This window comes from Mastomys coucha, unplaced genomic scaffold, assembly GCF_008632895.1.
Source record: "Mastomys coucha isolate ucsf_1 unplaced genomic scaffold, UCSF_Mcou_1 pScaffold22, whole genome shotgun sequence".
Taxonomy (NCBI): domain Eukaryota; kingdom Metazoa; phylum Chordata; class Mammalia; order Rodentia; family Muridae; genus Mastomys; species Mastomys coucha.
Genome location: NW_022196905.1, coordinates 165,825,525 through 165,848,879, shown reverse-complemented (window position 1 = coordinate 165,848,879; position 23,355 = coordinate 165,825,525). Strand labels below are relative to the sequence as shown.

At 43.8% G+C, this 23,355-nt stretch overlaps 1 protein-coding gene across 1 annotated transcript; it reads left to right on the top strand.

The window, feature by feature from the left end:
- The first annotated feature begins 405 nt into the window (after positions 1 to 405).
- On the top strand, positions 406 to 2,171 carry Tcim (transcriptional and immune response regulator). The gene has a single exon (XM_031342720.1). It carries the CDS (start codon positions 483 to 485, stop codon positions 801 to 803), a length of 321 nt encoding a protein of 106 aa, XP_031198580.1. The 5' UTR covers positions 406 to 482; the 3' UTR covers positions 804 to 2,171.
- Positions 2,172 to 23,355: the final 21,184 nt, after the last annotated feature.

Sequence of the window (23,355 nt, the reverse complement as noted above, 5' to 3'; positions counted from 1 at the left end):
TTTCTCTGACGTCCTCACCCTCACCCTGATAGGGACAGGCAAAGGGGCACGCAGACCTAGGCTGCCAGGGTCTGGCCCCACACTTTAAAATTCCTGTACTAAATGAAACTCTGCAGAGCTTGGCAGGACTCTTTGTTTCAATTATCAGGGAAGGTTCTGAGCCTTTTCTCTGTCCTGGTTTCAGCTTCTGGAAGGAAGAGACAGTTTGTAAGGCACAATGCCGTCTGGGATGTAAAGAGGGAAGCCAGTCTGGAGCTATCTGTAAACACAGCTTTGAAACGCATTGCATTCCAACATCCGGAGCCAGATATTTGGCAATGCAACTGTTAACGTTCTGTGGTTTTTCCTCCCTGGGATCAATGTGACGTCACCAGTGTAATTTGAGTCCCGAGCTTTGTTCACACTTTAAATAGCAGTCCTGGGATGATTTTACAACAGACTCCCTGGAAGTGCCCAAGCTGAGCTGTGGAAGACCCACATCGATGAAAGCAAAGCCAAGCCACCAAGCCACCAGCATGTCCTCGTCTCTTCGAGTAAGCCCGTCCATCCACGGCTACCACTTCGACACAGCTGCTCGCAAGAAAGCTGTGGGCAACATCTTTGAAAACATAGACCAGGAGTCCCTGCAGAGGCTCTTCAGGAACTCCGGAGACAAGAAGGCAGAGGAGCGGGCCAAGATCATTTTTGCCATCGACCAAGACTTGGAGGAGAAAACTCGAGCCCTCATGGCCCTGAAGAAGAGGACAAAAGACAAGCTTCTCCAGTTTCTCAAACTGCGGAAATATTCCATCAAGGTACACTGAGCATAGCAGGATGGGTAAGCGCTTATCCACCAATGGACCTTTACAGACCCAGAGAGCCTGCCTGCTCTGGCTGGGGCCGTGTCCCGTGAAGGCTTGAGAGCTTCCTCCTACAGGACTCCGAGGATGGAAAGGGACATAACTCACCAGCTACACAGACTTCCAACTCACTGCAGTGAACTGGAAGCAAAGTGCCTTCAGCAGGGGTTGAGAACTCTCGCAGCAGGAAAGGACCTGCATAGCCTGAGAGGATGGAGGCACACACCAGAACACTTTTATGGGGACTGAGAACACATTTGTGCGGACTGAGTGCACTCACCTAGGGGCGTCGGCAAGGCCCTAAGACTAAACTCAAACCTAACTTCGTTTTTTGTTCTTGTTGTTTGTTTTGTTATTTTCTTTTCTTTTTTGAAAATTATCGAAGTGGGTAGGGAGAGGGAGGAAAGAAGGAATATGAAGCATACATGGTTTACTGACGTTTTGGTTTTTTAAAATCTGAATGTTTTAAAGTGTGGCTAAACCTCCATGCTGTTTGTTGGTCAAGATTTTTAGAGATCAGTAACTGACTGCTTGCATTGAATACAATGCCTAAGACAGTGCACCCCCTGGTGTTAAAGCCAAAGAACTGGATGCCAGGCCCAGCCCAGTAAACCCTCGGCTTCAGCCAATGTTTCAGCCAATGTACATATTTCAAAATGGTTTGCACAAAGCTGAAATAATGGGGCCCTTCATAAATCTGAAGGACTGTGAACAATTTTCTAATGTTTTACTCTCTGACTAATGCTAAAATATAATCTAATTAAATGGCCTACAGACACTGTAGCGAGCATTAGGAAATGAATATGGGAGATTTTAGAAGGATGCTGTGGTTTTTAAAAATAATTTATTATACATTGTAAGTGATACATAGCCCTAATAAATTATTATCAACTTAGATTCTCTTGCTCTGTGGTGATCGGTCCCAAGGGAAAAATATAGGATGGTAAATTTTGATCATTGTAAACTTTTCTATGGGTTGACTCTAAATCTCTCACAGCAGCTTTATGCTGACCGCCAAACTTTTCCAAAACAAATGATTGCATCAATTGTCTAGAGAACTTCCCCCACCCCAACTTTAAACTTCATGGCATAGATATAGTTGCCCATAGAGTAATTTGGCAATATTACCTTTATATATCCATAATCTATCTTCATGTTTGTGAAATTTCTCCTCTGTCACTACAGCAGATACATAACCATTTATTTCTTCCTAAATGGTATGTTTTAAAGTTGGAGTGAATTATGATAAAGTTTCTGTGGGTTATTATAACATTATTATCTCTTTCCTTATTCCGGCATAATTTGTAATAAAGCATTTCTAAAGAGGCCTGAGCCAAAGCCCACTGTGCTTTCTTAACAGAAAGGCAAAAAAAGTTTCCAGAAATTCAGCAAACCTACCAAACTTCCTTTTTTAAATGCTGAGTACACTATATCAAAATGAATGAATTATATGAAATCTTTCAGGAGGGTTAAAAGCCAGAATTTTATTTTATTTTTCAAATTAGTGAAGTTATTTACTGTACATCCCAACCCCAGCCTACCATCCTCCTCGCCCCCCAGCCCCTCATCATTCCTCCCCTTCTCCTCACAGAGGGAAAAAGCCAGAATCTTAAATACAAAAATTATAAAAAGAAAAGAAGGTAGTTAAACACATATATTTAGTTATTAATTGTTATGTTGTTGAAGGTGATTGCAAATTAATCCATAGGACCCTTATCTAGGCTTGTAAATCAGTATTAGGTCACTGACCAGCATGTATAAGGGCCTGAGTTTCAGTCCCTGGAAATAAAAAAAGGGCAGAGGATTATTCTAGAAGTGTGTGTGTGTGTGTACACAAGTGTGTATGCATCTGTATGCAAGTGTGTGTGATGTGTGTGAATGTTGTGATGTGTTTGTAAGTGTGTGTGATATGTGAGTCTGTGTGATGTGTGTGTTGTGATGTGTTTGCAAGTGTGTGTGTGTGATGTATATGTGAATGTGTGTATATGTGTGAGTGTGTGTGATGTGTGTGTGTGAAAAATACCCATGTGCATTATCTGGGAGGATTATTCATAATCTTCATCAGATTTTCAGAGATAACCATGATACCAAAAGAAGACCCAGAGAGGTAGCCTTCAGAGGCGATAGTCCCTTGGCTAGAATATGCTCAGGAAAGTAGAGGCTGTGGAGAAGTCCCGTGTTCTCCTGGCTCTCAATCTAATGCGCACTGAGCTAGCTAACTGCTGTCTGTGTGTGCTTGGAATAAGTGGCTAGTCCTTATGGGCACTATCATGGGAAATCTTTAAGTTGCACTTTATTCAAATACAGAGCTGGGCCTGGCTGCCTATACTTGAAATCCTACTACTCAGGAGGAATAAACAGAGGATTGTGAACTCAAGGCCAGCAACCATCACTCAGTAGAATCATGTCTTAAAAGATCAATTAGTCCATCCCTTCCTCCATGCATCCCAATGAAGGAAGCACATCTCAGATGCTGAACTTAGGTTTAATTCCCTGCATGCACTCAGAACTTTGTATTCTGAAGCGCGTCTGACCTCACTAATGCATGAGAGGGAAAAATGAAAACTCTTCTGCTAGGTTGTTATAAGCTCTCTCCCCTCTTTTGGGAAGAACGGAGTGGAATCAGTGCGATTGATTGAGCAGGATGATTCTTAACTGCATAATAAACACTAGCAGTGTCAGATAAAAATAGGCATCATCAGCAAAGCAGATCCATGGGGTCAGAGAGAGATGGCTCAGCAGTTAGGAGCACGTGCTGTTCTTAACAGAGGACTGGTTTTGGTTCCAAGTACACATAATTGCATGACTCGAAACTACCTGTAATCCCAGGGATCTGATACCTCTCGCCTCAGCAGGCATCTGTACCCACGTATACAACCCCCACACAGACACACACATATACAAAATCAAAAATAAAATTTAAACGACGTAAAAGAGGATTACTTCAGTTCTGAGTTCTATTTCTGACACAAGGAGGGTCATATCAACTGTAAGTCCTTAGTGTAATAAGAGATCATAAAAGCATAAAGGGTTTAGTGACTCATTAGTCCAATGACTTCACTGGGATCATAGCAATCACCAGCTATTGCTTACGTATAGTACGGATGGCCAGATAATTCTCTAAACGATTTGTGAAGTAAGAGATAAGAGAATGTGTGTCTGCACTGACGTATCCCCATGTACATAGGGATATAAGCCTCAACTACTGGGGAAACATGCTGATGACATACAACTTAGGAAAGATGGCCTTTATGCCCTTGGATAGCAGCTTTGATTGTGTCACCAGGAGAGTCCAAGCTCCTCTCATCCTCTGTAGTTCACTAATCAACTGAAAAGATAGTAGAGTGTGGCTTCTGTCAGTCACTTTGTCTCACCTGTCCATCTGCTTACTACGGTGAACATGTCCTAGTTAATCATTTTGGTGGTACCGTGCATCCAAGGCAGTACTCCTCCGGGCAATGAGAGGTTTTCTCTTTGGGCATGTCAGAAAGCAAAGGCTCACTGTTCCATTCACTCAGCTTGCTACCTACTCACAGCAAGAGGAGGATTCTGTAGCATATGGGACTTATTGAGAAAGGTCAGGGTTATGTGTCTAGCTACACATTCTTCTATTGTCACGGGTGATTTGAATGTCATTGACGGTTCCCTGAAAAGTTGGATCTGCTAGTTTAAAAGAGAGGCCACTGCCTTGGGGCCTCTAGGTCCCTGCCGAGCACACCGGGCACCTTTCTGTTTGTACAGACGCTCCCAGCATGTCCCTTTGTGCGTGGGAAGCTGATGGGGGGGCGCTGATTTATATCCCCCAGAAAAATGTAGGAGGCTCATAGAAGTGTGGGCCAAGGCCAGAAAAGACAGTGCTTCCTGTTAGAGGGTTGACAGGGCTTTGAGGCAAACAGGAGGCAGACATTTGAACAGCAGAAACCACGGTTGTGACTGCATGCTTGTTTATGTGTCTGAACACATATTTGTGTGTATAAATGCACATGTCTCCTGTGTGTGTGTGTGTGTGCCTAAGTATGTCTCTTCCTGGGTGTGTGCATGTCTTGGTAGTCTGTATTTGTATGTGAGCCTACTTATATCTGGGTGTCTGTGAGTGTATGTATATGGTGCTATGTATATGCGTCTAAGTATGTGCATCTATTTGTCTGAATGTACATCAGATGTGTGGCTGTGTGTCTTATGGCTATATATGTGATATGATGTGTGTGTGTGTGTGTGTGTGTGAGAGAGAGAGAGAGAGAGAGAAACTGTTTATCTGTGTGGATGCATGGTATATGTGTGAGCATTTGTGCATATGCATGTGCATACATATATATGTAATTGAATGTATCATGTATGTATGACTACATTTACAAGTATGTGTGGCTGTGCATCTTCAAACACCTATGTGTTTCGATCTATGAGTCTCTGTCTTCATGACTGCATATGTCTGTGAATGTGTAGGATATCTATATGTGTATAAGTCTATATTGTTATATGATTCTGTGTCTGTGTGAATGCACATGTGCACCTATCCATGTGTTCATGTATGTTCTTGTGTCATATGACTATGTCTGGGTGAGTGCATGTATGTGTGTGTGTGTGCATGAGAATATGTTCGTGTGTATAGCCTATAGCTATGTGGGCATGTGTGTCTGTTTGCATCTGTGTATGTGCCAAGCATTAGCACATAGCCCTAATCTGGGAGATGCTTCAAGATTCCATGGAAGTGTAACAGACAAAGGGGAAACCCTTTTTGCTGGCCTATGGGCATATTGTACACAAAGGCAGGAGCGAGTGAATCATGTCTGAGTCTCCCATCGACTGTGACCCAGGGGACCTAAGCAATAAAGAGTGACAATTAGAAGATGACTGAGCCTTTAAGGACAAGTAAGATTGATTTGTCCTGAAAGCAAATAGAGAAAGCATTGGGCACTTTATACACCAGGAACACTTGCGACCTGGGTGTGCACATCTGGCCTTGAAAACTGATGTGTAAGAGCAGCTGAACTCACAACTCACACAGATGTCTCCGGAACCCCATGGCCTTTTCATTGTGCCACCGAGGGAAAAGGCATTCGGGAACCTTTACTTAGAGACAGCAAGCTGCTACTCACGACACAGAAGAAAAGGCTGTGTGCTGAGATGGGAAAATGGCAATCTTCCGCACTGCCCAGTTAAAAACCTTAATGTCCACGATGTGCTTAGATCGTGCAGTGACTCTGACTGCTTTGCTAGTACTATGCATAAGTAGCTGCCTGTTTCTAGACATGTGGGCTGTCTGTCACAGTCCCACTTAAGCAACTACATTTCAGTGTGAACACACATGGGTCCGTAGATACAGTTCAGAAACCTGCTAGCAAAATTACCTTACAGAATTTTGGCAATAAACATCACGTCTCCGTAAGGTTTTGCGGAGTTTAGAAAAGGGAGGTTGTCCCTGTAGCAACTTCATCACTACACGCTACACCAACCCTGCAGACAGGGCTGTAGGGGTCCAGAGCACCTCTCACCCCACACCCACATTCTAGGCTTTGTTTTCTCACCCGTGGACAGCAGCAGTACACAAATACCACCAGACTGAGACAGGAATTCAGGGGAGGAAGAATTCCCAACTCTTCTTTGGGTGAATTCCTTCCTTCCTGTTGTCTGTGACTGGATGACTTTTACCCTGTTTTATTCTCACAGGGCAGTTTTATTGCCAAGGGCAATGGTGAACTGTTACCTGCCTGGCCTCCCTTGCTGGCATTCCACCAAAAGCAGGAATTTCTCTTAAACACAACAAAACCCCGCTGAAAGGTTTTGATCACTGGCAATGCATGCCAGAGGCACAAGGTGAGGGAAGAGGTCTCGTGTGGGTCGCCTGTACTTTCAGACTTTGTCCGTTCTGGGTGGCTGGCGCTCCCATCCATACTGGCTGCTAATATATTTGATCATTACCACAACCGAGAGAGGGCAGAGTCTCTGAGCCCATCTCCACTGTGGGTAGAGCTCTTAGCATCTGTGTATTTTCCTGATTCCAAACCCTCTGGTCATAAAGCCCAAGACAAGATATTCACGAAGCACCATGAAGCAGCTGTGGAAAACAAGTTTTACCAAGCCGTTTACTCTGGATCTTCTGTCCCTTCGTAAAAGAAGGCCAAGGAAAGAATCGATCTCATGGCTTTGTGGCTTTCCTTAGCAGAGTCATTGATTGAAAACATCAGGCTCATGTTTTGAGAGGAGCACTGCATTGATGGTAGTGATTACAGTCGGTACAGGTGAATCTCCCCTTCACTCTGCCCAATTGTATTCTGTTCGGATTTAGTCTGACATCTGGCATTCATGGATATTTATCAGGAGAAGGTTTTGTTTCCGGCCACTCTCTCTTCTCATCCTCCTTATGTCTAGCTCTTACCATTGAGATGTTTGGGAGAACCTCGTTAGTCTGGGGGAGTCCTCCGCACTGACACTGTGGAATGCCAGGTCCAGGCTCTCCTCTGCAAGTCTATTGTTATCAGAAGATCTGGGGAACACTTTAAAATCCAGGCTGGGTTTAATGACCCAGTGTCGGGGGATGGAACCCGCTACCTGCGCATGGCAATTGCTCCTTGGGTGGTGTTACAATTCAGTGAGATTGAGAACCACTTACCTAGATCAAAGCAACTTGCTGAGCTCACTGTAAAGACAAGGTGCCTTTCTATTCATCCACACATCTCCAGGTGCGTGTGGGCCTCGATACAGTTTGCAAACGACTGTACCAAGGTGTGGTTTGCCCCTTATCATTCAATGACTCGTTCTTATCATATCTAATCCAAGTAATACTATTACCCTGACTTTCTGTTCCAGGGAAATCTAACCTGATTGTACCAGTCTCCAGTGATTACATCATCCCTGAAACTCCCCAAAGTGCATAGTCTTAGCAATTGCTGCGCTTTTCAAAACAAAAAGGGAATGTCTCTTTTCTTCTTTGCATATTCCCAGCTTGCTGCTATTCTAGAAGTTTCTTCCTTACTTCAGACAAGTTAGTCTTTTCCAAAAGACTACTTAATGGTCCTTACAAGCAGTCACATAAGTGAATTAGTGTATCAGTGGCTCTGGGAATGCTCACCCTCTGATGTTCCTCATCCACAGAGGCTCTTTAGGGAGGATGGCAGGGTACCTGGGAGACTCAGTCAGGAACACAGGACTCCTGAAGTCAGCACTGGAAAAACCAATGGAGACAGTATGTTGAGGGACAGAGCTGCCCTCTGGTTTTTCTTGCCTTGGTCCTTTCTTCATGAACATTCTGTATGGTGGACAGCAGATAGACAAACTGAGTAGGCCAACAGGGTTTATGAAGATCAGGCAGCCTTTTATTTAATTTCATAGAATTTTGAGGAAGCTACTTACACATTGTTCAATCCATTTCCTTATCAACTTATGGTAATGACAATGTAATCTTTTAGTGTTTTGGGACCCCTGCTGTTTGTGGTTTGAATCGGAAATATCCGTGACTTATGTTTGGGTTGCTTATTCCTGAAGCGTGGCAATGTGTTGAAAGTCTGTGGAACTTTTAGGAGGTGGGAGGGATCTAGTAGAAGTGGGGTTCCATCAGTGGGCTTGGAGGTTATAGGCTCTGGTGCTGCTATACTCTCTGTTTCCCAGTCTACCATCATGCTCTCCCTCTGCTGTGAACCCCACCATGTATGACCGTACAGTCTGAAAGCACGAGTCAGAGTAAACCACCCCTCCTTAAGCTGCTCTGTCGGGGATTGGGTCAGAGGGACATAAACCATAACTAATACAACCATGGACCGATTAGCTCACAGTTACAAGAGAAAGTTATTTCTTCTCAGTTCTGGAGGCTGTGTGTGAGGTCAGGGCTGCCGGTGTCTGTGGCTCCTGTCCATGTGGACAGTAGGCTCCCAAGTCTTTCATATGCCCTTCCTTCTGCATCTCGAATGTCTAAGCTACCGATAGACTGTTCTAGAGGTCAGTCCAATGATCTTATTTTAACTGGCTTCCCTCTTTCAGGGTCTACCACCAAATACAGCCATATTGTGAGCTATTTCAATGTCATTCAAACTCAGAACACCTCTATACCGTCTCTCTTGATTGTTGTAAGTCTGAACTAATAACCCCTGCGGCTGTAAGCTCTTGGTTAAGTGCCCGAAAGGGTGTGTGAGCTCTGCTCTTGGTTAAACATTACAGGCAGTTCTAGCATGAGCTTAACATAGAATAGGCACTTCCCAAGTGTTTGTTTAGCTTTTAACATGAACAGATATCACCTCAACACAGGTCTTTGTTTGCGATATCAACAGTACTCTTTGAATGTACATTGGCATCTATCTCCTTGGCTCATCAAAAGAGGGCTTTCTTTATCCACTGTGGCCCATCAGGGAGAGCTGTGGTTTATATTGAAAGAGCTGTGTGCGAGCCAGCATTCAGCCAGGGAGTATTTCTTGCTACTCCTAAGTACTTTGCCTGCTTTCCTTCTAGCATGGTAGCTTAAACTCCTTCAGTGGAAGCGAACAAGTTCCCTGAACATCTGGAAAGCAGCTTTGCTGACATTCTGGTCTGTTGTTTTTGATCGAGTCTCTGTATGTCTTGGTACAGATCTAAGATAGCTGAACACTGTGTCCTGGCCTCTTCCAGTTTGAGTCCTATCACAGCCAGTTACTGCCACAGCCTGGGCGTTTCATTCGGGTGAGCCTGACGAAGGCAAGGAAATTCCTCAACAAGGAAAAGGCTGTGCTGACCACAGAAGTAACTCTATATATCTTACCTTATAGGGGAAGGATTGCAGAATCAATGGAATGGCTTAGGCAGCTCCAAATCTGTGTTTAAGTAGTGTGGGAACTGGGGAGGGAAGTCTTGTTTATGTTTTACCAACCAAGCTTTACTGGGTGTTGATTTTAATTTGGGGGAAATATAATATTTGTGTAATTTCTTTATAGTATATCTTATGTAATCACACACACACACATATATATATATATACATATATATATATACATACATATGTATGTATACACTGTGTTATCCTAAATAATTATTTAGTAAGATAACTTGGTCAAAATAAATAGGTTAAATAAGTGTCAGACTCTATATAGGCAAAATGATGATTGGAATATCTGATTTTTTGGCTTAAAACTTTTTATAGTTATGAGTAGCCATGAATGAGTGTCTTTTTCTTTCACATTTGAAGATCAAGTCTAGAATGAGAATTTATTTTTTATTCCTGAAAGATATCAATGGGCCTATATCCCACTGAATGGATTTCAAATCTGCTCTTTTCCCCCACAATCTCTTTATATTAGTTTCTTGTTATTTTACACAAATGTAAAAGGATTGAGTTTTAATTTGAATTTTAAAAGTTCACTGTTGCTTTCACAGAGATCAGTGAAAACATAGGTGCAGTGGTTGCTTGGGCTAGCCTGGGATGTATCTGATACAGAGCCCTGCAGCTAAGCTAAGAAAGAGCAGAAACTCAACATTCTGGGGACCACACTTGACTCAGGAAGACAGTCACTCTAACAAAACACACCATCTATAATATAAACAGTGACTCCTGATTTATTACTTAATGGGAGAAATTTAACCACAAACAACGGTGAAATACAGTGAAGGAAAGGGAGCTGGAGAGCCCTGAGGACGTTCACCCTACCTTAGTAAGCTCTGAAGGACTTTCCACAGCAGAGCTTACCTCCTGACCCCTGAGACATATGGACATCACATGTAAACCATCAATCCAACGCGTAGGAACTGGAGGTGAACACTACTGTGCTTAGCAGGTAACTCTAGGTGTTCTAAGCTTGAGTGCTTTCCTCTGATCTGGGTCAATGTCACTGTCTGCTGGCCCTTTGGTTGCCTCTGTGGTCAGCTGGTGACTGGATGATTTATGGTGACCTCATTCAGACGTATGGTGACTGGCAGACTCTTGGCCATGATGTCTTGATTTCTACCATTTTGGTTTTGGTCTCAGATTAGCATTTGGCATTCAACCACAGCACTGCCATCTACACATTTCTCATCTTCTTCCTCTTTGTCTGGCTCATTGCTGGATACTCTGTTCACTACAAGCCTTCTCTGTGAGATAATCTCCTTACCACACACGCTCTGAAAAACTCACCCTACAGCTCTGAGAATCAAGGTCTTCCCTGAGAAAAGATGTTAGCTTAGTTGGTGAAACTCCCATCATTCATTTGGGGATTTTAACTCACCTCATGGCTAACTAATGCAGTTCTTATCCTTCTGCCTCCATGCCTAGATCATCCTTCCATAATACGTGCATAGACTGAAGTAGTGTTCAGAAAGCGTCTATTACCGTATTTTCTATAAGCCCTTGGTAAAACAGACAAAGCAAAGACTTCCCCTCTTGTCCTCACACATCTGTGCCAGAGTCAAGGCAGTTAGCAAGTGTCAGCAGATTTCCGAAGAAATGTACTGTCTCTGTGCCGTTCTCCATATGGGAAGGGTAGGTGGCGTCACCTGACCTCTGAACTTGTTCCCTTCTTAACCTCCTGGAAAGGTTTTAAAATTAACTGCCTGTTCTGTTCTAGGGGGACGGCAGGCCTGCTGCGTTGCTGGCCTAGGGGAGACAGACTGACTCAGGACAAAGAATTAATGGAAGCTCACGGCTCCTGTAGGCAGGAAGCGCTTTGATAGGCCCTTTCCTCTTTTTGTTACATGAAGAACCTGGACAATGGGCTCCACCTTGGGCAGCTGCTCTCGCCCCGGTGATGAGCACAGCACATTTTCCGAGTCAGACTTGGAGTCTGCAGCAGGGAGTGCTCAGGAAGGCTCAGTCACAATGTCTGGGCCTGTCCTTGAGCTTCTTTCTCTACTGTGTGGAGGGTGGAGGCTGCAGCCTGAAGGCAGCCGAGGAACCCTTTGGCACACGATTCAGGAAGTCCATCTGCTACTGTTGTTCCTCTGACCTTTGGCGAGAACCTTCCCTAAACTGGACAGAAACTACCAGAAATAAGCCAAAGCCAAACCAAATAAGACTCTATCATCGAACACCATGTCAAATTAGCAAGAACTAGGTGAGTATCATTATTTCCTTAGTGATCAGGTATAATATCAGGACTATACAGGATGATTCTTAATTTCACTTAACCTTTTCAACATTCCTGTCGGGCAAGTGTTGTCATCTCCATTTGGATAAGAAGGCCAACCAAAGGCCCTCTGAAGCTCACCGCACTTTCCAAAGCTTATCTGATTTTATTAGAAAGAATAATATGAGTCAAGGATTCCAGTCCATTCCTACACAAAAATCTCATCATTACCCCATGATGAATCCCAAATTCTGGTATTCATCATTTTCTATTCTCCATTTCTGTATTTAGTGTCTAAGAGACTCTTACACAGATGGGGATAAAGGAGCCTGGTTCTGATGGTCTAGCTCCATTCTATGTGACATTGTATGAGTTACCTAACTTAGGGCCAGCCAGCACCTTCTATGACATAAGGAAGAAGACTTAAATGGAATTTCAGCCCTTCTTGTTCCTATATTACAACGGAGACATAGTGTACAGACTTTGTGGCCATTTGGGTAGCTACAATCAAATAGTAACAGGAGTGATCAGGGAAGTAGGTGTCACCAAGAGAGAGTAGAATTCTTGTCCACTCTAGGTAGACAATGTACTTAACAGCTTGGTGGTTATTTAAAAGCTTTGCTATAGAATGACCATATGGTTCAGCAAGCCAACTTCTGGTTTTGCACCAGAGAACCGAGAGCAGAGGCTGAACATTCGTTGGTGCATGCATACACACAGACACACACACACACTCACACACACACACACATACACACACATACATATACACATACACACACATATACACACACTCTTATTATCGCTTACATTAGCCAAAGATAGGATCAGTGCACATATCCATGGATCAATAAGAAAGTGTTACACATATAAATGAACTGTGATTCTGCCTTAGAATTCTGACACACGCCAGACCTGGGTGAGTCCTGAAGACATTGTGCTGAAGGAAAGAAGTCAACCACGAAAGGGCAAATCTTGCTGAATCTCATTGGCCTGTGTAATGGGTACATACAGAGGCCAGGAAACTCAGTTTGGGGCTGAAAGGCAATGGAGAGTTTAATTGATCAGGAGCTCCATTTTAGAAAGAAGAGCTTTGAAGGTAGACGATGATTGCTATGAATGTGAGTGTGCTTTGTGTCACTTAGCACTGTCCCTAAGATGGTGATTAGAATTACACTATAAAGCAGCAGCTGAGATGCTTAATGGGCATGTACCTGTAATCTCAGAGCTGCAGAGGCTGAGTCAAGGTGATCTCCAATCAGGTCAGCCAAGACTCCACAGTGAGTTCAAGGCCAACCTGGAAAACAGTGTAAAATTATACTTTTAAGTATCTATTATAAATAAGGCTGCTATGAACATAATGGAGCATGTGTCCTTATTACATGTTGCAGTATCTTTTGGGTATATGCCCAGGAGTGGTATAGCTGGGTCCTCTGGTGGTACTATGTCCAATTTCCGGAAGAACCGCCAAACTGATTTCCAGAGTGGTTGTACCAGCTTGCAGTCCCACCAGCAATGAAGGATTGTTCCTCTTTTTCCACAACCTCACCAGCATCTGCTGTCACCTGAGTTTTTTATCCTAGCCATTCTGACTAGTGTGAGGTGGAATCTCAGGGTTGTTTTGATTTGCATTTCCCTGATGACTACGGATGTTGAACATTTCTTTAGGTGCTTCTCAGCCATTCGGTATTCGTCAGTTGAGAATTCTTTGTTTAGCTCTGTGCCCCATTTTTAATAGGGTTATTTGGTTCTCTGGAGTCTAACTTCTTGAGTTCTTTGTATATGTTGGATGTTAGCCCTCTATCAGATATAGGATTGGTAAAGATAACAGAGGAATGGATACAGAAAATGTGGTACATCTACACAATGGAGTACTATTCAGTTATTAAAAACAATGAATTTATGAAATTCTTGGGGAAATGGATGGACCTGGAGAATACCATCCTGAGTAAGGTAACCCAACCACAAAAGAACACACATGGTATGCATTCTCTGATAAGTGGATATTAGCCCAGAAGATTGGAATACACAAAGTACAAACCACAAACCATAAGAAACTCAAGAAGAAGACCAAAGTGTGGATACTTCATTCCTTCTTAAAAGGGGGAACAAAATACCCATGGGAGGAGTTGTAGAGACTAACTATGGAGCAGAGACTAAGGGAAGGACAATTCAGAGACTGCTCCACCTGGTACTCCTTCCCATATTCAATCATCAAATCTAGACACTATTGTGGATCCCAGCAAGTGCTGGATGACAGGAGCCTGATATAGCTGTCTCCTGAGAGGCTCTGACAGTACCCAACTAATACAGAAGTAGAGGCTCACAGCCATCCATTGGACTGAATACAGGGTCCCCAATGAAGAGCTAGAGAAAGGACCCAAGGAGCTGAAGGGTTTGCAGTACCTCAGGACGAACAACAATATGAACTAACTAGTACCCTCAGAGCTCCCAGGGACTAACACTACAACGAAAGAGTACACATGGTGGGACTAATGGCTCCAGCAGCATATGTATACCAGAGGATGGCCAAGTCAGTCATCAATGGGAGGAGAGGACCTCGGCCCTGTGAAGGTTCTATGCCCCAGTGTAGGGGAATGCCAGGGCCAATAAGCAGGAGGGGGTGTTGTGGTTAGCAGGGGGAGGGAGGAAGGAGCAGGGGTTTGTTTTAGTTTTTGTTTATTTTATTTTATTTTATTTTTATTTTTATTTTTTTGGAGGGGAACCTGGGGAAGGAGATATTGTAAATAAAGAAAATATCTAATAAAAAAGATTCTAAATAGATAAACAAACAAATAAGTAAATTGTAGTTTAGACTAAAAATGAAGTTAAAATTAAGGTATGGATTTTAGTACCAATATTTAAGACTATTTCCCTTTCTTGAAGTATTAGAGTCATGGAATTTCATAGTTATTTGGGGGGGGGGTTCGAAACCTTATAGCTTCTATAGGCAAAAACTGTAAGTAAGTCATTCATCGGACTCTGCACCAAAGGGAACAGGATGTATGTATGGACATGATTCTGAGACAAGATCGTAGTGTGATACAATGCTGTATTTGGGGAAATAGAGCAGATCTGAGACAGTTAGATCAAGGCAATGCTATAGGAGCCCAGCCAACAGGGACAAGAATGGCTACTGAAGAAGAGAGCTGTGAGCACTTCGAGTGGCCAGGGGAATCTACAGAGTGTGCATGGCATGAACAGTGCCACTGGGGAAAGCCAAGCTGGAGAAAGGAATATTCGGACATGCACGCATGTGCACGTGTGTGCACATGTGTGCATGTATGTGTACATGTGTGAATGTGTGAGTGTGTACATGTGTGCAGGCATGTGTGCATGTGTGTATATTTGTTTGTGTGTGTGTGTGTGTGTGTGTGTGTGTGTGTGATGTGTGTTCAAAGGCAGGGTCTATGTAGCTATGGTTGGCCAGGATCTCACTTTATAGCCATATAGACCTGGCTGACCTTGAACACATAAAGATTTGCCAGCCTCTGCCTCCTAAATGCTGGGACTAAAGGAGTATGTCACGATGCTTGGCTCGTTAAAGGCCATTCTGGCTTTCTTTCTACCAGAGGGTAATAATAGCATACGGAGTGAGTCTCACGAGTAGTTACTGTTGCTGACAAGATTGGAGATGGTAGAAATGGAGATGGACCTTGTAGTTAGATTTTAAACATAAACATGGTTTGGGAGGCAGCATCGGCAGACCTTGGAGATCCCAGTTATGCCACAGTGCCACCACCACTATCCTTGGGCCTCTCAGCATCCACGAACACCCCATTCCTCAATGTGAAGCTAGATCTTGCTTTCTAAGGCCTCACTTAGAAAGGCCTGAGGGGGTAGCCCCGTGCTGGGGTTCTCCCCCATGAGTTTAATGCCACTCCACACATATAACTCCTGTATATCTCAGAGTTTTTAATCACTGAAGGATTTACTTGGCACATGGTTTCAGAGATCTTCATGACTTGGGGCCTGAGTTATGTTTGAGCATCATGGCAGCAGTGGTTGGGGACAGGACAACTGAGAAGGCTCCCGACTTAATGGATACAGGAAGTCCAGAGAGAGGCTGGGAGTCACACTTAACATTTAAAGACATGGTTCCAATGACCTACTTCCTGTCATTAAGCATTACTTCCTGGACTTTCCACCACTCTGAAACAGTGTCACCAGCTGGAGACAAGACTTCAATATTTGGGCCTGGTATGGTAGACAGAGATATGTCATGACTGGGTCATAATAATTCCCTGCACAAAACTTTCAGCACCTACCCACTGCCTGAAGAATCAAGTTCAGTTTCCTTAGATCAGCATCTAAGAGCCTTTGTTGGGTGGATTCAGTATGTGTTTGGGATGCTGACCGGGGCAAGACTCTCAGACACCAGAGGGAATTCAAACTTGAAGATATCCAACGTGAAGCTGGAGCTGCTGAGCTAGTGAATACATGATGAACAACCATGTCACGCCTCCGGTATTGACCTATATGTAACCAGGGAAGGTATTGCTCTCATGGCTAACAATTGCACGGCTGAAAGCGGGCCAGTCCCATTGTTTCTTGAGCACAGTTCAGGAGATGTAAAGATGAATAGGCCTGCTTTGAATTTTGACAGTGGAGATAGGGAGGGGAGGACGAGGGTAGACAGATCTACAAATCATTGTAATGTAAGGCAATAAGTGCCACACAGTACTGTAATGGCAGCTTGAGAAGGGGTTCGCTGACGCTCCCTAGACAACATAGACATTGCCTAGAAGTTACCCGCACCCCAGATTGACTGAAGAAAGCCTTTCTCTTCCTTGGCTGTTTTTGAGTCTACCTACCCTGGTCCCTGCTGGCAGTAGCCTGGAGTACTGGCTCTGGCTGCAGTCTCCAGTAGGCCACAGTCCCGTCTGGGTCGGGGCCCAGTGCTGCTTAGCCTTTGCCACGCAGATTCCGATCCCTTCCGGTGATGCTGTCCGTGGGTCTGCAATGCAAGGAGTACTGATAATTCTGTGACTTCCTGGAGACAACCCTTACCCCACCGCCCAAACCTCTCTGCATTTGCTAAGAGTGAAACTTGTTTCCCCCTCCTTGAGCAAGCGAGGGTCATATTGGGTATCCCAGGCTGCTCTGCGGTTCTCTAGCCTGATGCGGCTTCCTGAACGCTAGGACTGTAGGTGTGTTCTGTCTCAGCCCTTCCTGGTAGGAGCGTCTTTTCAAGTCTTTTCCTTAAGTGATTCAGAGACTTGCTCTGATTCATCCAAATCCTTAGATGGTAGGTTTGTTTGTTGTAGGGTTGGGCTTTAATAAATATTTGCTCAGTTGAATTTGAATTAAAATACGATTGCATGTGGATAAAATGTGTATAAGCGTGTGCTTGCACCTTTATTACTCTGTGTCTGTATGAAGCGTCCTTCTCAATGAGTCAGAACAGACCAAGCAAGTCACCTGCAGTTAGAATGAAATGTAGACTGCAGTTTTCCAGGCAAGGAATCGCCATCAGAGTGTATTTGATGAAGATCTTTTTCTTTCTTTCTTTCTTTCTTTTTTTGCTTGCTGATACTAGGCCTTCAGACCCTAAGCTATGGCTTGTGCAGAGTGAACATCAATAAATGTCTTTCAAATGCTAAACGGAAGAAGACACTGAATTTCAGTTCTCTGAATAATCACAATTTTAATCCCTGGAAAAGCAAGTGGCTAAAATTGGGTTAAGATCCTCATTTTGCTAGGATAAGGAAACCAAAAAAAAAAAAAAAAAAAAAAAAAAAAAAAAAAAAAAGAAAGAAAGAAAAAAGAAAAACAAAACCAAAACCAAAAAACAAAATCAAAAACCAAAACCAACCAAATAAATGGTGTTCTGGGCATTTCCCGACTAAAGAAAGCCAGAAAAACCAGAATTTCCTTCTATATAGTAAGTTCACATTAGCTTTTTCTTTAATGAAGATCATTCTCATCAATAGCAACAAAATGATAGGTAAGACCTTTTCCTCCTGTGAATTGTCTTTTTTCTTAGCATTCCAGATTGTTTTAGACCAACAAGGTTGTGCTTTGTTGCTATTAAATATCAAAAGAGACTCACTTCACTGCCAACATGAAAGTCCTTTCTGGGTCTCTTTTCAATTTTGCTGATGAGGAAGATTTTGCAAGTCTACTTGGTACCAAAATAACCCAGTTTTGCTGACCATTAGCATCTTCATAGGGCAGGCGATGATAATGAACTAGGAACACAGGAAGTTTACCATTTGGCTGTACTAAAATAGATTGCTGCAGAGACACCTCTTCCACAAAGTCAGAGAGGCTAGAGTTTTCATTTCCTTCACATTAATATGCTATATTAATATGGTAGGGCAGCCACATAATTAATGCTTCAGAAAATATTGCTTCATTATACATACTTTGTTTACATATTTTAAAATAATTTAAGACGTTCTGTTGCCTGCTAAGTAAGCATCCTAGTTGGTCTGTGGAAATGTGGACAGATGGCTTTGGTACCCACGTTTTCCTGTAAAGAATTAAGTGGTAACTTAGTGATTTTTCAGTGATAACTTAGTAGCAGCGTGCCGTTGGGAATCAGGCTATGCTCTGTGTTCACTCTGCAGTCCTGTGCCATCTAAAGTGCAGTTAGGAGCCGGGAATCAGGCTATGTGTTGTTTTGACTCTGCAGTTTAGTGTCATTTAATCTGCATGGTATAGTCCTTGTAGATTTCTGTTGCCATGCAATTTTACAGACCAGGGAGGTGTAATTGTGCTTTGCCTAGTTCTTACCGAGTTAACACGGAAGGTGAAAACCAACTCCAAAGCCAACACACTTCATTCCAGAGTAAGAGTCCGTCAGATAACTGCAACTGCTGTGCTACGATGTTGTGTCGGTATGCAAAAAGTACACGACACAAGCCTGTCTGTATTTCTGATTGCAGAATTTTATTTCCGCAATGAACATTTCCTTTCTACTATGCATTTGATGGTCTCATTGCTAAAAATAGACAGAACACAGTGCCACCAGGAGAAAGAGACAATTCAAAAAACAAATGCAATTTGAAATTACCGCATTCTTTCCCAAGCAAGAAAAATGCCAATTTCCTGTGATTTATACTAAAGGTATTCTCTTACAAAGAGGCATATTTTATACCAACTGTTCCAACATAGTGCTTTAGAAAAGTTAGTTGTTCGGTTTCTAGCCTTTTAGCAGTACCTGTCTTGATTTCAGGTGTCTCTCTCTTCATTCAAGGGAAACCTCGGCACTTGAGAACAGAGTACCGGCACAGAACTGGAGTGAGCAGGGCAGAAGGAGCAGGGCTCTGAGCCCCTAGCCTGGCCCTGTCACTCTAGCACAGTAGGCTAGTCATCTAATGGCTCAACTTCAAGCTCCTTACTGGAATAATGAAACAGATTCCTCCCATTTCAGAGGCTCATTCTTCAACAAATGAGCCGATGCATAGCTACTTAACCGCTGTCTCCACTCTTCCCGTTCCAGCCCTTTCGCTCTGATTTAAATTTGAGGGTGTTGGGATGGGGAATAAAAAGAATGTTTGTGGGGGGCGGGGAAGGGGCCAGGGCTGTCTGTCTTTATGATTTAGATTACTTGTCCATACATTTCTGGTTTAGATTTTACCATTGCAGTTTATCACCAAGGAAAGTGTTTTATAGAGTGTCTTGGGTACACTGTCTCTGTCAGCTTCAAACTACCTCACAGATTCAGAATGCCCACACTTCCTGGAGAAATGCCCTTGGGTAAAGATCTTCCCTACAACATAGGACACGCCTGAGCTCATTGCCAAGCAAGACTGCTGGGCCCTTCAGAGGTGCGGGGAGCTTACAGGAAATGATTCAGGAACCAGTGGTGCGTCTGCCTTGCTGCCTCTGCACTGGCAGGACGGGACTTGCCCTTCCCGAAGGCTTACTCAGCTTTCCACGGGCTCTGAAAATTGGGAAATTTCTGCTTACCCTTTGTCTTTGGCAATCTCCACCTGTAGAGTGGGCAGGTCTAAAAGCTGCCTCCCTGTGAAATCCACTGTGTTTAAATAGCTCTTTTTCTCTGTCTGTCTCTTTGTCTTCGTCTATTTCTCTGTCTCTGTCTGTCTCTCGTCTCTCTCTCTCTGTCTGTCCTTGTCCATCTCTTGTCTTTCTCTCTCTCTCTGTCTCTGTGTGCGTGTGCATGTGTGTGTGTGTGTGTGTGTGTGTGTGTGTGTGTGTGTGTGTGTAAGGAATGTGGATCCTACTGTCTGTCAGGTTCAGTGACAGAAAGCTCTGTGAAGAGAGAACAGCAGCTTTGGGGGATGGCACCAGGAGCTGGTGCCTGAGCTTCAGCACCTGGCATTCGTATTTTGCCCTTAGAACACAGCAAAGCAACTCCCCAAACTCACTGTAGCTGCCGTGTAGAAGGTAGATAGGATGAGGGACAACAGTGTGGACAGATGGAATAAGGAGACTTGGGTGGCATGAAGCATCGAGGAGAAGCATGGGAGAAGTAAGCTTTTGTGGAAGGCGTGGTGGCTAGAAGTGCAAACTGGGACACAACAAATCCATCCTAGAGCCCAGCTGTGCCTTGAGGCTGCCGCATCAGAAGTCAGCAGGGCACATGCCAGCTGTGCAGCATCAGCAGGCTTGTAGTAAGGCTCAGGCAGGTGGCCTGCAGTGTGCCAGATTGCTCATGACCCTCAGGACCTCTTTTTAGATCTGGGAGAGCTAATCCTGTTTATCCCTCACTCCACTGCCTTTTGTAGTCACTGCACAGGACTCCACCCCTGAAACAGGAGACTAGCTAGCATCCAGCACTGTGAGAACTAAGCCTAGTCAGTCACCACAGACAGTAAGATCAAGCAGTAGGCCTTTGCAAGGAGTAGCCATGCGTGACTGAGTAGCAGGGAGTCTTGGTGGCCTCCTCAAAGGGGAGGGGGTGTGTTCTTCCAGAGTAACACTTTGCCCTTTGAATGTGATTAGCAAGACAGGGATGGTCTATTCTTTAAAGGTCTCCCAGTGACCAAATTTGGCCTCTGAGAACTGAACTGCGGAACTTCGCCTGAGTCATGTCTGTTTGCCTCATTGTCTGTCTTGGTTGTCATGGAAACGTCACAGCTCAGTCCAAGGGTTCAGATTCCCCGAAGTTAGCCTCGAACTAATCTATAGTTTGTGCGGCAGATAAATTTGCTTACTTTGTCAATCTTCAGTGACATCCTGCCCCGTTCAAAGTAGAAGCTGAAGAATTCAACACTGCCCGGGGCCGAACCTAGTCTTTTCATCAGAGTAAAAATGTCCTCCTCTGTTCTGCCCCAGAGCATGGCAATGATATTTAAGGACATTCCAGATCGCTTCCTGGTTATCTGATTGGAGGATCAAAGTTGTTCCCTTGTTAACATAGAAGCCCCACACATGCGAAAGGAATGTCAGAGCTCTGGACATTGTCTGCTTTGGTTTCATCCCTTAGCAAAATCTCAGGCCAGATCTGAGTAGCCTTGGGCATTTTCTCTTGGAAGGTTGCTCACTAATGAGATATTTGGTGAATTTCTCTGTTTTATTTGATTCCTTGATTGTATCTGTAAACCTCTCCAACTCAGACTCGAGGAAGTTTCAAATGGGATGAGTGCACGGTTCCTTCAGGAGAATGTGTGAACCGGACGCTTCACACTCTTGCAGCGCCACAGCACGGCTGCTTGACTGGGGAAGCAATTTGCCTTTGTTTATTACCTATACCGTTGAAAGTTGTAAGTTGCCACTAACACTATGCAAGTTTAGGGGGACAAAGAGAAAGGAAGGTGCTGGACAAACTCACCATAGATATATGTAAGGCGTCATGATGGAATCTGTGCTTTCTACATAGTAACACACGCTTTAAAATAATAATTAAAAAAAAGACTACACAAGGCTAACATGCAAATTTCCTAGGACCTGTCTTATTCGAAGTAAGTGCTTACAAATGTCAAATTCCTTTCTTTTTCAGGGAGTCTCATTGGCTGGTGGTGATTGCCTGAGAGAAGGGAAGGAAACATGTCTGACTACAATCCAGACGGATTTACCATTTTGTTAAACACACAAAGAAACAGTAATATCGGTGGAAAAGAGATAAATGTGAACTGGAACAACAGACATATTTACTATAGTGTGTAGACTGAGCCCTAACAGTTTCCCTGTCTCCTGTATCCCATGGGGGATGGGGAACCATTTCAACAATCACAGATTCACGTTTGCTGACAGGAGTTCTCTCTCATCACAGGGATCTGGTCCTGTATGAAACCTCACCCTGTTATTTCTATTGACACATAGTGACTGAGCATCAGCACCCTGCTCCCCTCTCAGATAGGTTCTCAGACCTCTCTAATAGTCACGACCCCTGGGAGTCACTTAGGGGAAGCAATCGTCAGTGCTGGCATTGGTGCCTGCTGTGGGAAAGTTCGGGCTCTTGACGTGTAGGATGTGTCCTGTTACTTCCCACTCCAGGTTTTGGGTAAGAAATGTATGTTGAGTTTCCCTGGGCATGTGTTGGGGGCAAGTTGATGCTCTGTTCTACATAAACACAATAAGAGTCTACCTTTGCCATATTTTACTTAACAACCTCTCACAGGCAGCTTTAACAGTTTCTTCAGGCCTGCACTCTCTGGTATCAGAAGGAAAGAAACCGGTCAACCCCAAGGCATGGAACAAGAGCAGAGAAGGGGCTGTCTCTACCCTATCTGCAGGGCCTCTCTTCTTCAGTCCCTGCAGCCATGCAGACTGACCTCCAGAGCTGTTCTCAGCATTGGGCAGACAGTCCCCACAGATAGGATGTCAACCCAAATTTAGACCAGGACTCTCAACTAAGACACTGGAATGTGGAAGGGAAATGAGCATTATCCAGGGAGAAAACTGTGGGCTAGAAAATTAGCACCTGAAGTCCTGAGAGAGACTTAAGACCAAGGTCTGGTTAGCAGAGGGCTTGGCGCTGAGCCAGGGAGTCTACCCAATACTTGAAACACTGTCTTTAGACTTCCTGGCATGTCAGTTTCTATCTTCTGTTTGTCACAGCCCCTGTAAGTTTAATGGCTTAGAGTTAAGACTAAGATCTACTGAGCAGTACCGTGTACCTCTGTGCAAATGTGTGCCTCTCTCAGGGCTGCTTCACTCTATGCAGCTGAGATACTTCAAATTTTATCAAGCATTGGCATGAGACACAAATAATTCAAGCTCACTCACTTGGCACAAGGCCTGGAACACAAGAAGAACTACTATAGACATCTCTCCCCCCACCCCCACCCCACCTGCCTTTTTTCTTTTCCATAGGTTAAAGTACAGTTATTTGTCAAAAGTTAAGTAGGCACAGTACATCTCAAATACTCAGCCATAAGTGATGAATCACAGAGGGGTACATATTCAGAATTCTAGTATCAAAACTTGAGTTAAAAGGAAAAACATAGCAAAATTAATCTGTTGACCCCAATCTGTTTTTTATTATGATTTTTATGAAATGAACTATTTCTGATTTCAGGCTGCTGAAATGTAAGCGATAGAGAGAGGGCTGCAGGGTTGGCTCAGCAGTTAAGAGAGCTATCTGTTCTCTCAAAGGACCTGCG